The 15656-nt window shown below is 39.3% G+C and overlaps 1 protein-coding gene across 2 annotated transcripts in view; it reads left to right on the forward strand.

Annotated features, from left to right (window-relative positions):
- The window catches only part of zfpm1 (zinc finger protein, FOG family member 1), a 103287-nt gene that overhangs the window by 50971 nt on the left and 36660 nt on the right, over positions 1-15656 (forward strand). For both annotated transcript variants that reach the window (XM_015030509.1, XM_015030510.1), the window contains exons 2-3: positions 5230-5376; positions 12376-12513. In XM_015030509.1, coding sequence (XP_014885995.1) covers positions 5230-5376; positions 12376-12513 — 285 coding nt within the window. The remainder of the gene's footprint in view (positions 1-5229; positions 5377-12375; positions 12514-15656) is intronic.

Consider the following 15656-nt stretch of genomic DNA (forward strand, 5'->3'; position numbering starts at 1 on the left):
TTAAAGGAACCGTTTGCCTGAAATACATCAGTCTGCTTCATTTAGCGCCTGAGAATGTCCAGATAATAAGACAGAAATCTGAACGACTGTTGAAAATATTTTTCGTCTTTTATTTATCAGCTGATTCTTTATCTGGCTGGTTGGTCAGTTTTCCATTTCCTTCCAATTAAAACCTGGTTTGGATTGAATAAGCAGGTTTGTAGAGTGGGAACAGTGCTGTCCCCTGTCTTCCATGTAGCTGAAATAAACCACAGAAGAAGAAAAGTCGCCTTCAGGAACTCTTTCAGCTTTTTCAGTTTTCCCTCAATCTCGGTGACCGTCCGCTGAAAGCAGCTGATTTCACTGCAAAAACGCAAAATATTAACAAGTCTTCTGTCTGACTTCTAGTGCAAGTATCTTAGTACATTTTAAATAAGACAAAACTAACTCACAAGTATCTTTTTAGCAAGAAATAGACTTGTTTTAAGTAAATGATTCCTTAATATTGAGGAAACGTAAATGTTCCACTGGCAGATTATTTCACTTGTAACAAGACATTTTCCCATGTTATAAGTTAAATAATTTGCCAGTGGAGCTAGTAGTTCTTCATCAGTATTAAGGATTTATTTACTTAAAACAAGCCTCTATAAAAGCTACCTTTGAGTTAGTTTTGTTTTATTTCAGATGTATAAATATATTTGCACTAGAAGCTGGACCAAAATTACTTGGTAAGATTTTCTGTCTTTGCTGTATTGATCATATGATCAGTGATGCAACACGATCACTGCATAAATCAATCATTTATTTTCACATCCTCTCAGTTCAACAAATCCTTATTAAGTAGATTCCTTATTAACTTTCAGTCTGATGCTGAACTGCAAGCCAATGGAAACCTTTGTGACATTTATTCGCCTCTTTATGATTTACAGCTTCTTGCTTCTCATCAGAGCTTAAAATTAGCTAAAAACATCAACATTAAGCTAATGTTTGTAGCACAGACCACAGTTGGAAAACTGTTCAGAGCTCCACAGCTCAGCCATACTTTTCAGTAGAAACTTTGTTCAAATTTTAATTAGCTCACAGAAAATTGTACTTTACTGGATTAAAGTTTATTTTTGATAACTTTCACAGATTTTACACAATCACAATTTAAATAAGTAAAAATTTTCAGATTTTGCCCAGAATGTTCAGAATGTCGCACTTTGGATTCTCACCCAAAGTGTTTTTTATTCAAACTCCTTTTATGCCACCAGTTTCCACCCCACATGTACAGTTTATACATCAAAACGTTGGTATTTTTTTCTACTTTCACTCAGTACGACTCCCACTCCTGTAGGACTTGCAGCTTTCTGTTAAATCAGCCCAGAGCACAGAGATCACACACCCAGGCTCTCATTCACTTCCATTTTAGAAATGAAGAGTCTCTTAAATGTCTCATTTATCCTACGTAAAATATTAACATTTAAAAAGTTAAATGTGTGACCGCTGAAATGTTCTCAAGATTTGATTTGATGTGTATTTTTCACACAGGTGAGCGGCTTAAGGAGAAATGTAAAGTGGAGTAAAACACTCTTTTTGTTCAGAATATAACAGAATAATTCCCAAACTTTTACCCTGTGAACTGGAACTACAGCGTAAAAATAAAACACTTTTCAAATCACCAATTAATTTATAATGTTGAAAATTCATTAGATGCACCATAACGAAGAACCTTTGTTACTTTGAATCAGCTTTGCTGGAGTTTTTCTGGGTTAATAAAATCAGATAAAGGCTTTGGTGCGTAAATTTGCCGTAATCTTTGAATTTCTTGATTTCCTGTTTGATTCTAAGCTGTTATCTCCATGAAAAAAAGAACCTGATGTGCTTTTTTCTCTCTCTCTGTTGCACATTGTAGTTCTTTGAAAAGATGATCAGGATCGGTCAAAATTCAGAACCAAATCCAAACCTCAAAGAAAAACCCAAACTGAAATTAGTCAGGAAAAGCCAGATTGGTTAATCTCCAGTGTGTGAAATGATCAAACCAAATGAGTGTTTGGGGAAAAACAGACGCTGAACTTTGACTCATTATACAGTTTTTCATCTCGTGTTGGTGCAGTGCTAATATGACCCTGAGATGGAGCGAAATCTCTGTCCAACCTGGAGAATTTGTTTGTTTGTTTGTTTGTTTTTTTTTGTGCAGGCACTGAACATAGAGCCCTGTTTAAGGGAGCATCCTTAAACATTAATTACATTAATTTATCTAAAATTATGGCTGTGAAATGTCTTAAATTTGTTTAAAATCATAAATTGAGCTTTAATCTTGTGTATTCTGTGTATTTTTTTTTTCCTTTTCATGTGAGTTTTCAGTCAGGCAAAACATTGAGTCGCACTCGGAGACCTTTATTGCTCTCTGTGACTCTAAGGTGTCCAAAATGTGGCTCAGGGGCTATTTGTGGCCCTCGAGATGATTTTATTGGGCTCCTCACCACAAATAAGAATGGTAAAAAAATATGGCCAACAAAACAGAAAACAACTGATGATCCGACCATTTTTAAAATTCCCTCTTTTATTAATAAATAAGCTAAACAGTTTTGAATCTTTAATGCAGATTTCATAAAAAGTTTCATAAACACAAAAACAAAGAAAAAAAATCACAGTAACCAAAATGTAGCATTTTTAATTTGATGGATTTTGTAGTTTAAATTTGCCAGTTTTGGCCATCATTGTGGCTAGCTAGCTGCTAATATGCCCTTGCTAGCTAGCTAGCTAACTTTTTCTGCTTCTATCAATAAGTGCAAATTTTATCACCAGTTGGCTGGAGGAAGTTTGAACATTTCTGTGGAGATAAAGGGCTTAAATACCACTCATAATTGTCTTAAAAGTCTTAAATCTGAGTTGTTGAAACCTGCAGAAACCCTGTGAAAGTTTTCTTGGCTCTAGAACAGGGACAGCTCGAGGTGTTCTCAGATCCTGGAAAGCCGGATAATTCCCAGTTTAATTGATGAGACGCGTTTGGAATAAGTCTTCTTGTTTTTCCTCCATCTCTGGAAGGAGTTCAGTCCCAATTTTCTAGGATATCTCGCTGTAGCAATTAACGACTTCAAGTTTGAGACTGGTAAATGAAGTAGAACATGGCTCACTTATCGAAAGGCCCTTCTGCCAACTGTCCGACACCGGAAGAGGAAGAAAGAAAAGGGGAAGATATTTCTGCCGGGATAAAAGGAGGCGGAAAGCGGAGTTGGAAGTTTTCCACACCATTTGATGTGTAAAAGCAGCGATGCAGCGATTGATTCATTAAACCGCAGCTCTAACGAGGGGAGGAATCATAATTTAAACTTCCAGTTTGAACAGGATTTATAATTGGAATTTTACACACAGAAGTCCCTTTGTACAACTCTGATTAAAGTGAAATTAATTGTATGAAAATGTCCTTCCAGATACGGAAAATTAGATGGAGCAAAAGCTTGGACGACATGGAGCTAATTCTAAAAATATTTTCCACACTGAATCGATCTTTTTCTTTCTTTCTTTTTCTTTCTCCTCCTCTTTCTTCCTCTCTCTCCTTTTTTTAATATGAAGGTCCAAATCTGCTGTTAATTTTTTATCTGAAATTAGAGTGAACCATGCAGGCGTGGAAGTTGAAATTAGCCTAAAGATGTTTCATTTACAAAGACAGAAACACTTTGTCAGCCGCCGATTGTTTCCCGGCATTATCTCTGCCTGCTTTTAATTGCTTTGGAAGTGAAATTAACAGAATTAGAAAAATTGCCTCTCCCTTTTTCTACAAGCTGCTTTATTCACGGGTATTGTTGTGTGCTTTGTATAGATTATAGACTCCTTTTGTTCCAGCATTGTAAATATATACGCCCCCCAGTCACGGCTTTAGAAACAACCCACTAACCCCCTCCCCTCTGCTCGCCCGGTCCGCCGGTCTGCGCAGACTCCTGGAAATTAATTTGCGACCTGTTCTGGATCGAGGACTGGAAAAAAATAAATAAATTAAAAATCCTGGATCTGTGTCGGGATTTGTTTCACTCAGAAAAATCATCTTCATCAGAGGGTGTGTGTGTAAATGTGTGTGCAGGCTGTAAATATGGGAGAATATTGGATCTGTTAGCGCGCCATTAAAAGATCCATCCTATAGAGAGAGCATCATTAATGAAAGTCACTTTAAATCCATATTAACTGACTACTTCTTCTTCTTCTTTTTTTGTGGATGTAATCTTCAAACAGGCTAAAATAGATCAAAAGTACTGTATAATTACTCTGGTCAGCAGGGATTATGGGACTGTAATTGATAGCGATCAGCCCGGCACTAATCACTCTTTTAGCTGTAATTTTAGGTATACTGTCATTTGGCTCAGAGGTTCCCTTCGGCTTCGTGCTATTAATCTTCTGGATTAAACCGTTCAGCGTGTCCAATCCTGAAGCCCGTTTCTGAATTACTGTATTTAAAATATATATAAATATCTGTGTTACGGGCTTTAATTTGTTCCCGCTACAGTTCAGGCATCCATCTTTGTCATCCTGGTCTGGAGAGCTTCAGGAAAAACAAAATGTTTTCAGATCAGTCACAATTTATAGCGAAGCTAAACACACAGTAACTTACTGAATTAAATATTTATTAAATCAATAAATAAATGAAGCATTTGTATTTAATTTGCAATTAAAATCCAAAAGTGTCTTATAATGTGAGTTTTGCTCTTTTACACTTCAGTTGTGATCTGTTATGTTTGTCACCATTTCCCCAAAATTTTTGGCAATTAAGTAAAAAAAGAGAGTAAGAGAAAGTAAGCTGAGGATGTACAGATATGTTGCCAAAACTGAGTTCACAGAAATAAAGATTTAAAAGGTGATTTATCCAGTGAGAACCGAGTTCAGTTGGTTGGAGACCTATCAAACCAGCACTTTACCCTGAGATTTAAAAGTTCTCTGTCATGAGCCAAATCTTCATGCAATGCAGTCATATTTAATAAATTAGATTTTATCTCATTAGTCTTGTCAGATTAAAAGTACCTTTTGAAAATAATGACATTTAAGCAGGTATTAAACATACTTTACATTAAGCCTACATTTTTGCATTGGTCTGATGTAATATTCTAATTTTAAATGTCATCTTTTCATTAGCTGGAAGTGAAAGAAGCTCATAAATAACGTGTCCTGAAAATCCAGTTTTCAGGAAACGACTCAAATTTACACAAACAGATAAAAGAAAAACACTTAATAAAATGACTGAAGTTGATTTTTCTGCTCTTATTTTCTTGGTCTCAGGTTCCCACGGGGATCTGGACGGCGGAGAGGAAAACACAGCGGACACGCCGAGCCTCTCAGGCGAGGAGGGCGGAGCCTCGGACCCAGAGGACTCGGCAGAAGGAGACAGCTGCAGCCCGCCATCGTACACGGCGCTCTACAACGAAGGTCAGGCCACCGACCGACCGACCGACCATCCATCCATCCATCCATCCGACACACATATGATCAATATCATTATTTAATACGTCTGATAGATTATTCAGTATATGAAATATCTGATCCAGAGCCACACGGCATTCTGGGAGATGTAGGCAGAGGAAAGACTTTAGCTGCTCAATCTTTCACAGCGAGCTACGAAATGTTGGAATCAACTGACCTTCTCATTCTCTGGTTGCCTAGCAACCCACTCATTCTCTGGTTGCCTAGCAGCCCACTCATTCTCTGGTTGCCTAGCAGCCCACTCATTCTCTGGTTGCCCAGCAACAACCTGTTGAGTAACATGCGCCGCAGCAGTTTAAGGTTTCGCTGTGATGCCTCACAGCTGCTGGAGAGGAAAGGTTTGGTTTCATTTCAGATATTTAAAACAGAAACTGAATCGATGTTGATATCGGATCGGTGCATCGGTGACCTTTCCGATGTTTATCTCCACATCAATCCTCGAGTCAACCAAAGTTGACCTGTTATCTGTCAGCAGACCTGTAACGTCCTGCAGAGGTGCAGCGAAAATGGCTGCCGCACCGTTTTGAGCTTGTAACTTCCACACGTGTCACTCCTTTATCTCCTCCAAAAAAACAAGAATAAGAAGAAAACATTTCAGCGGCCTCCAGTTAGTCCCCCCTCTTATCCCAAATCCCCCCACCTCTCCACCTCCATCACCATCTCCTGCCTTGTGATATCAGAGTTTTCTCTCATATTCTTTTGACTTATTCAAGATTTCCCCGGCTGTGTTTCGTTTTTAATCTAAAAAATAAAAAAATTCCTGCTCTTGTGAAATTTTGGGGGCTGAGGCTGATAAGCGTCTGCTGGTTGGCTTGGTTTGATAAACCCATGGAAATTCGGTCAGGTGCTAATCGAGACCAGATTAGAGATTAGCCCAACGTGTGTGTGTGTGTGTGTGTGCGCACGTTTGAGGTGAGCGGTGGGTTACGTGCTGATTAAATGAGAAGAAGAAGAAGAAGATGAGAGAACTCAGGCATGCCTCACATGTGAGCCAGTTTGTCGATAGCAAACCGAATTGGCGTCCATTTTTCCCTGTTTGTGCATGTGTTTAGGCCTCACACACACACACACACACACACCTCCTTCATCATCACAGTGTTGATTTACTCCTCTTTCTCCTCTCCGGGGTTCCTCGGTTGCCCAGCGCTGCCATTATCAGCTCTCTGTAAATCAGCCATGTTTGACGAACCTGCTCTTTCAACCTGGGATCAATACCAGGTCGTTATCAGGCCAGCGCTGGCTAATAAAGGCAGGGCCTGTTATCCACCATCTGGACGACACACACACACACACACACACACACACACACACACACACACACACACACACAGTGATAACCAGCCTGATAACTTTAGCAAGAAAAACACATTCTAGCAGTCAGAGGCCTGAGCGCTCGCCGCCGGTTTATAACATTCATCGAAAGCGTCGTTTATTAAGGAGCGTCTGTTCTGCACGTATCTTCTTCTCTTCTCTTTTCTTTTCCTCTCTTTTCTCAGAATTGCTCTTCAGTTGCAGCAACCTGCAAAAACAACAAGTTCCTTTTTTTTTTTCTTCTTCTTCTTCTTCTTCTTCTTCAAACAATCATTTTTACACATCACAGGAAGCGTGATAAAAATCCACTTCTGGCCCGGTAAGTCGGCACGTCACCTCCTCCTGACCTCTAATTGTCGTACCAATGTCTGAGCCAATCAGCGGAAATTTTTTAGATATTTTTTTTTGTCTTGCAAACTGATTTTTTTTCTTTTTGCAGTTTTTCATCAGAGTGTGATGGCGGTGATAGAAAAAGTGTGCGTGAGGCGTAAAGGAACAAACGACAGAGGCGGTAATCTCGGGTTTCATCATTATAAACAGCTCAAGACTGTACACCGGATTAGCAGCAACAGTCATTTCTTCACAGTCAGGATTCGCTGCTTTGTATCTGTCCGTGTAATTTAACAGCTCTCTGCCTGTTGGTTTAACAAAAGGAGCGCTGTTTGCTTTAAAAAATAAAAATATGACATCTTTATTGCACTCTGTGGAGACGATTGCTTTGGGTTTTTATTCATTACAATGTATAAAACTCTCCAAAGTGATGGATGTTCGCTGTGAACCGTTTTTGTTTTCAGTTTGTTGCTCCACCAACCAACCAGAAGAAGTTCCCAACTTCTCATCTTTAAATTTTGGGTTTTTATTGATTCATTTGAGTAATTCTTATTCGTGCTAGAAATTACTTTTGCAACCTTGCAGCTGCAATGACTTTTAAAAACGTGAACCTAGTTGACAGGATTAGGCCTGTCATGATAACAAATGTTTCTGGGTGGTAAATTGTCCCAGAAGTTATTGCGATAAACAATAATATTGTTGTTTTAAGACTATTTTAAAGTAATATAATACATAATAATGCAGGAACACATCCTCAAAGATCGATAAATATTAAATTCTAATTAACATTTTACACTGGAGCTGGAAAACATTTTAAAATATCCAAAATAAAAACCAAAACATCAGCAAGAACAAATAAAATGAATTGTGAACCAAATTGTCCTTCAACAAAACGGTTGATTGAGACCAAAGCATCAAACTAAAGACTTTTTTCATCCAGTTTTTGTTATAGATGTCTGGTAGCAACTAAATGTTTGTCAACCAGCTGGAATTTAAGTTTTTTATTTATCAAACTTAAAAAGTAGTGTTGTCATAATAATAGCAAAAATATTAAAGACTAATGATTCCATGTTTGTTCAGCAGAATCTGATATTTTCCTTTGTTTTCCAAACATTTTTCAATAAATCCACACTAAACCTGTTGACAGACTTTTAAAAAAGTGATCCATGCATTTTATTCAAACTGAAATATCAGCCGTTGTCCTTTGGTATCCACCGTTTTCTGCTGTTTCAGATCGTTAACAACGATACGGCTCGATCCTGACAGCCACATAAAACCAATAACGCAGCTTCGCCTCTTATAGGAGTCGCCAGATGCAACAGCAGCGAGAATAACTGGAATAACCCAGAACAATGGGAAGAAACGTCACAAAAAGTATCTGGGATGCCGTTTAGTGAGTCCTGTTGGTGGATCTGACCCGTGTTGCGTAGAACCGGAACCGGGGTCAGAGGGGGCTGCATGCGATTGGACCATTTAGCATGTAGCAGAAAGGAAACATTCAAGCACACAAAGGATAAAGTCGGAGGGCTGTCGGAGTTGGGAGGCGAGAGAATGCTGGGTGACTTTGCCCTGCAGGTGTGACAGGGGAAGTTCAGCTTATCAGATTGATGGAAACTGCCTCGCTGAGGGGGAGGAAGAGGAGGGAGGGCGAAGAAAAGGGGGGTGGGAGTTGGCAGAAAAGTGTCTGTCGACTCCTCCTGATACCTGCCTCCCTGTCTCAGATGATATGGGAGATAATATTGATAATATTAAACGCAATAACTGTGTCTGCAGCTCCCCTCGTGCTGCAGCCCCTGCAGGATAAAATCAATGTGCCATTCAATGTGATTTATAGCTGAAAATAATGGCACTGTTTAGGCAAGGTGGGAGCTGTGTGTGTGTGCGTGTGTGTGTGTGTGTGTGTGTACAGTACATCTTGTGTGAGGATTTGAAACGGTTGGAAAGTGGACGTGACGTGAAACTGGATGTCTGCGTCTCTTTTTTTTTTTTTTTTTTAAGCGGCCTCTCGACTCTTTCGTTAATAACGACGGAGCGCGAAGGCGTCACGGGGCGTTTATGGCTCGCATCGATCGGGCGCTATCGCTGTTTATCGGAGCGGGAATGCAAGGGTAAACATGGCCTTTGTGCACACGGCTGCAGCGTTATCGGGGCGGGGGCTGCAGATTGGGCGGGATTTGGGGGAAGAGGAGAAAGGAGGAAGTTGAAGTCTGGAGTTTTTAGAATGGCGAAGGCGATGATTAGGACTCGGAGAAAAACAGATTTAAGTTTTTCCAGCTCGGATGACAAGTTTTGAAAAACATCCTTTGATTTGGGCAGTCAACCAAAAACATGTTAGGTTGGTACACTGCAAAAACACATCGTGTCAATCATTTTTACTCTAGTTTCTAGGCAAATGTCGTTCACTTGAATTAAGAGAAAACTAACTTATAAGTAACTTTTTAGCACGAAATATGAGGTTTTTTTGTCAATTCATAAATATTGATGAAAAATTACTAGTTTCATTTGCAAATTATTATAATTTCACTTATAACAAAACATCTTCCCTGTGTGATAAGTGAAATAATCTGCCAGTCAGTAAAACTCGGCTAGGTTAAGGTATGCTGTGCCAGGATAAATGAAAGTAACGAAAGCTAAGCTAACTAATTTAGCTAACTAAGTTAAATTAGGGTAACCTATCTAAAATTACTTCAGTGAGGAAAGCTGAGCCAGGCCATGTAAGCTATGCTAAGATAATCTAATGGGGAACAAAGCTTAGCTATGATTGAACTCAGTTGATGTAACTTATAACATGAAAGGCTAAACTGAGAGAAAGCAAATAAGTTATGTTGAGGTAAAACAAGCTTTGCTAAGCTAGACTAAATTTACCTTAATTATGTTTAGCAGGTCAAACTGTACTAAGGTAAACTTAGTGGAAGTGGGTTACAAACCAAAATAAGGTAAAATAAACTAACTTAAGGCAGGATAAACTGAGATGTGCACAAACACGCCCTAATCTAAGCTTAGATAAACAACCAAACCTTCAACAATGAGCAGTTTTAGAAATATGTTGTTGTTTATTGGATTCTTGGCCAAAGCAAACGAGTAAAACACGAATTCAGACTGATCTAAAATGAAAAAAACATCATTCTTTAGCTGAATTTTGACTTTTTGCCAAGTTCTTAAATGTGACTTTTTGTTGACTCAGGCTAAATAAATGGTACTAAACTTTATTTTTGTAACATCCTGTTGGTAACAGCACCTAAAGATCCGATCTAAAATCGGCTCTTTGCTAAAGTTTGTTGTGTTGACAATCTTAGACAAGCTTTTTTTGCCTTAATGAGTCATAACTCAAAGTTTAGTGATTGTAACATTCCTCTAAAATGGTCCTGGACCGAAATTTAGAGAAAAAACAACCAGAAAAACTGCAAATAAATAAAACCGATGGCTCCATAGTTTCAGCCGGTTATCCTTATTAAGGAGGCTAATCCTGACGTGTCAGACCCAGTTCCATGCAGTCAGCTGACCCTTGGCCTGATGATGTCGTAAGACAGATCCCCGGTCAGATATTGTGATATGCAATGATGCAACTATCAATCTAATCTAACGAATCATGACTTGTGCTAATAGGGAGAGGCCCAGAGGTCTGATGGACTCACTGATACCAGCAGGCAAAGTTCAGGGTTGATACATCTCACACACACACACACAGCCTGATATTCTGAACCCGGCATGCCCATGATGTCTTTGATCAGGCAGCAAGAGGCTGGCTAATCAGCTTGATCAATGACGGGGATATCAGAGCTGATTAGTGCAACACAGGCTGCCTCAGTTTCTCCTGAAGGTGACGGTGGGATGGCAGGAAGCGGAGCAGATGGAAAGATTAGAGGAGGGAACGTTGCACAAGACCTGCCTTCATGCAGGGAAGGAAGGGGAGAGAAAAGCAGACAAAAAGAGGAACGAGTGGAGAGCACGCACCGCAAAAACACAGCTGGTCGAGTTTCGAGTGCAAATATCTGTGAAACGAGACAAAACTAACCGACATGCAACTTTTCAGCTGCATAGAAGAGCCTGTTTTAAGGCAGGGTGTCCAAACGTTTGGCCAAAATCACCAAGTCAAAAGTACCGATGGGCCAAAAAATGTGAACTGAGTCAATCAAATTGAAACATCACATTTTGTCAGGTTCCATCGTTACACATCAGATTTTTTATCAATGTCTTTTTTTATCATGTTTCAATAAATAACAATCAAGCAATTAAAGATTTTATTACAGCAATATAATATAGCAAGTGTACACTTCTATGAACTTTCTATATTTATTTGAGTTTAAATAAAAGCTGATTTAGGCCCAGTAAAGTTCGTTTTTCAGTTAAAAGCTTGGTAATAAAAAGATAAATACTTTGTGCTGTACTTTACGTTTTCTATTGTTAGAAAACCAAATTGGTTTTAATTTTACCCTGATTACAAGTAAAAGGTTTGCATCTAAACTTTCAGGGCTAATTTGTGTCATTCTTGAGTTGCAGTTGAAGACGACGCAAAATCACTCTGAGGGCCACAAATGGCCCCCGAGCCGCACGTTGGACACACCTGTTTTATGTAAATAAGAAGTACAAGTTTCTCTACAATAAGATATTTTTCCGATTCTATAAATAATCTGCCAGTGGAACTAAAACGTTTTCATCAATATTAAGGAATATAACACATTTTGCTGGACGACAAATTGTGTCAGAAGTTACTGCAATAAATGATAATATTGTTTTTATTTTATGCCATTTTCAAGTAATATAATGGTAACAGCATAATAATAACACATTCTGAAAGAACAATATTAAATTCTAATGAACATTTGACACTAGAAGAAATTTAAAACGGCCAAAATTAATTAAACGAAACAACAGAAACAACAAATTAAATTAATTATGAACCTTCTGTCAACGAAAGTGTTTAGTTGAGACCAAATTACCAGACTGAAGACTTTTATCATCCAGTTTTTGGTAGAAAGAAAGAAGAGAAAAACGATAAATCATGCGTTTATTATTATTATAGATGTTTGCATTATGGGCTGGACCCAAAACACCTGGTAAGATTTTTGTGTTTTTGCAGTGAAGGTGAAGATGAAGCGTCGACTCTCTGATTCTGTGGAGTTATAATGAAAATCAAAGGATCCACGTGTGTGTGGTGAGGCGTTGTGTTACAGAAAGTCATTTCACTGCTGCCTTTGATCAGCAGAAAGGAAGAACACACACACACACACACACACACACACACACACACTCTGGGGTTTGATCTGTGTGCTGGGATTCAGCTGGAGCTCTTTGCGTTTCCAGAGTCGGGGATGCAGGACTCAGGAGGAGGACCCGACGATGACGATGGCGAAGGGGAGGAGCCGGCTGCTGTGCGGAGTGGCGGCGAGGATGAGGAGGAAGGGGACGAAGAGGAGGAAGTGTTACAGTGGAGAGGTCCAGGTGAGAGTCACCACACTGGTACAGTCAGGGCTACACCCTGCATTTTAATTAACTTTATATTTTGATAATCTTGCCCTGCGACAGACTGGCGACCTGTCCAGGTGACCCCGCCTCTCGCCAGAACGTTAGAGGCACCAGCACCTCCCGACCCACTAAGGGACAAAGGTGTAAAGAAAATGGATGGATGGATTTTGATAATCTGAGGTTGTTTTCACATCTGATTGCTTCGAAAGCGCAGTTCGTTTTCACACTGCAGCCAAACTGGAGAGTAAAAACACAAAATCTTACCAGGTATTCTCTGTCTAATTGTACTAGATCACTAGAAATATATACTAGAAATTCTGGTATTGCTTTGGTTTATTTACCCAGAATGCCCTTTGTTGTAGTCCACTTCCTGCTTTTGGAGCGGTCTCTGGTCCGCTTGGTGTTCACATTCGCATTCAAACCAAACCAGAGTTCACTTCAACCAGACTGGGTTTTTAGGCGCACCAGAGTTTGCTTTTTTTTGTTTCCCTAAACGAACCAGGCTTTGATTAAGCCCGACGAACCACGGCTGGTGTGAATTCACCTAAAACCTGAAAAAGATCGTTTGAAAACAGATTGTTTCTGCCAGAACAGTTTGTCATTATTCCCCATTAAAACTTACACGTTAACTTCTGGACTTTGACTAGGCCAGTGGAAGTCCTTGATTCTTTTCTTTCCATTCAGTTTGCTTCCATTTCTTGTTCTTTTTCCCTTCATTGTGTTTTTCTCATTCACTTGTGTGGTTTCCTTCCTTTTACACTTCCTTATTGGAGTGTATTCGTTCTTTCCTCCTTGTATCTTTTATTTCCCCGTCTTTATGTCTTTCCATGTTGTATGCTTCCTTCTTTCCTTCTCCTGTTTTTCTCTTTCCAGGCTGCATATTTGAACCTGCTGCTGTAAAACTGTCAGCTCTGAACATTAGTGTTTTATATTTCAGAACAAACGTAAAGCTTTCAGCTCCTTCATTTTGTCGAGTGGAGTGTCGCCTCCGTTTTCTTCTTCTTCTCCTCTTGTGTCCTCGTCCTCTGAGGTCTTCCTGGTCCTGTTGTGTTGCTACAGACGTGAATGTGACACATTAAAGTCGCAACAAAAAAAACAAAACAAAAAAAAAAACACACACACGGCTGAGAGCAGATAAGAAGTAAATAATTTTATTATTTATTTCCTCTCTTATCGAGCTGCGTTCGGTTATTTATTTCTCTCTGTCTGTTGTCTTCAATGAGTTAAACAATGCAGGAAGATTACTGCACTATCTCGCATTATTTCCTTTTCAAGCTGTGCACGTTTTATGTACGTCCGCGCGCCTCTCTCTCCCCGTCCGTGTGTGTGTGCGTGTGTGTGTTTTAATTCCTTTGCCGGGGAAGAGAGGATGTGTTCATTATCGTCCTGTCCCAGCCTTGTCCCTTTAACAGTAATTGGAGCGATATTAATTGCTGCGCGGTGGCTGGTTGATGCTAGCACCATGATGCTGCACTGATACGGCCCTTCTTTTCCTCTCCTCCTCACAAACTAACTGCCGGCTGAGTGAGGAGGAGGAGGAGGAGGAAGGGGAGGAAGGGGGAGGCAGAGTAAGGGAGAGAGATAGCCCCTCTATCAGCTCCGGAGCAGGCGCTGTCTTTATCAGGAGCACGATTGGCAAAAAGGAAACTTTGACCGGTCTGAATTTTTCTCTTATCGTCAAGCCCCCCGTTCCTCCTCCTCTTCCTCCTATACCTCTCTCCTCCCTCCCTCCATCCATCCACCTTCTCCTCCGTTCTCTCCATCACTGCTAACAACCCCTACCTCGTCCGTTTTCCTTCTTTTCATTGTTTCTCCTGCTCATAAGAAATGTTCCCCACGTGTGAGACATGAGCGCAGAGGAGCGGTGTGCAGCTCCGGGAATAAACAGGCTTTTATCTCCGAGTCCGACTGTTGGAATTTCGCTCGTTTCTCACTCTTGTTGCCTTTCAGACACTTTAAATCGAACGAGCTGCTCACCGGCTCGTCAGGAAATCCTGGAAAATCAAAACGAATCGCCTCGAATTAGGAGCTGCTGCCCATCCTGAGCTGTCAGAATCTCAATTAAACGCTTAGAAAAACAGCCGTAATGAGTCTAAATGTCTAAAAATTAGGTTCTGCAGCCAATGATTATTTTAGTTATTGATTGTTCTATCTGTTATTTTTGATGAGTAATCGATTAATGTGATCAAAAATGAGCATATTCTGCAGATTTTTCATTTAACCATTTAAGTTTATTTTGTACAATATAATAAAACATATTTATTTAGAAATAAATAAATAGATACTCCTTGGATTAGGAGCTGCTGTTCATCCTGTGGTATCAGAATCTCGATTTGAGTTTTTAAACCTTTAGAAAAAAAAAAGCCATAATGAGTGGAACTCTGTCTGGGTTCTGCAACTAATTATTATTTTAGTTATTGATTAATCTATTGACAGTTAATCAGATAAAAAAAATGGCACATTCTGCAAAGTTTCATTTAGCTACTTATTTCACAGAATATTAGGAATACATGAATATAATTACGCCTCAACTTAGTAGCTACTATTAATTCCTGATATCAGAATCTTTAGTTCAGTTATTTAAAAAAACAGCCATATTTAGCCACGTTTAATAAATTAATTAAAAGCAGATTTGGATGAACCCAAGCCTGAGTTTTGAGTGGAAAAGTTTTTATTCTTTTGTGGCTGTTAAAAAATGAATAATTTATGTTCTTCCTAACTTTTTTCCACTGTAAGATTTGCATTTTTCAGTAATAATTTTGGCCTAGTTTAAATTAAAAAGTCTCCATCTGCATCAACCAACCGAGCTTTGGGAGAAATTTAGGTTGTAAGATTCTCAAATTTCATTCAGGGTCTGCAGAAAATCAGTCCTGGGGCCACAAATGGCCCGAGGACCGCAGCTTTACACACCTGCTCCAACATATCGAACAGAGGCCTTAATGCTGCTCTTGTTGCTCCGAATTCAGGCCCAAACTATGTTGCTGCATAAAAAAAAGTTTGTTTTTTTTTGCTTTTCCAAATAGCTGCTTTTAGTCATATTTTTGTGTTCCTGATTTTTCAGGAACTTTTAATCTTGTGGCTTTTGCAAAAAATAAAAAATAAATCTATTTATTGAAACC

Source organism: Poecilia latipinna, unplaced genomic scaffold (assembly GCF_001443285.1).
Source record: "Poecilia latipinna isolate Pla-1442-1.1 unplaced genomic scaffold, P_latipinna-1.0 Scaffold184, whole genome shotgun sequence".
Classification (NCBI taxonomy): domain Eukaryota; kingdom Metazoa; phylum Chordata; class Actinopteri; order Cyprinodontiformes; family Poeciliidae; genus Poecilia; species Poecilia latipinna.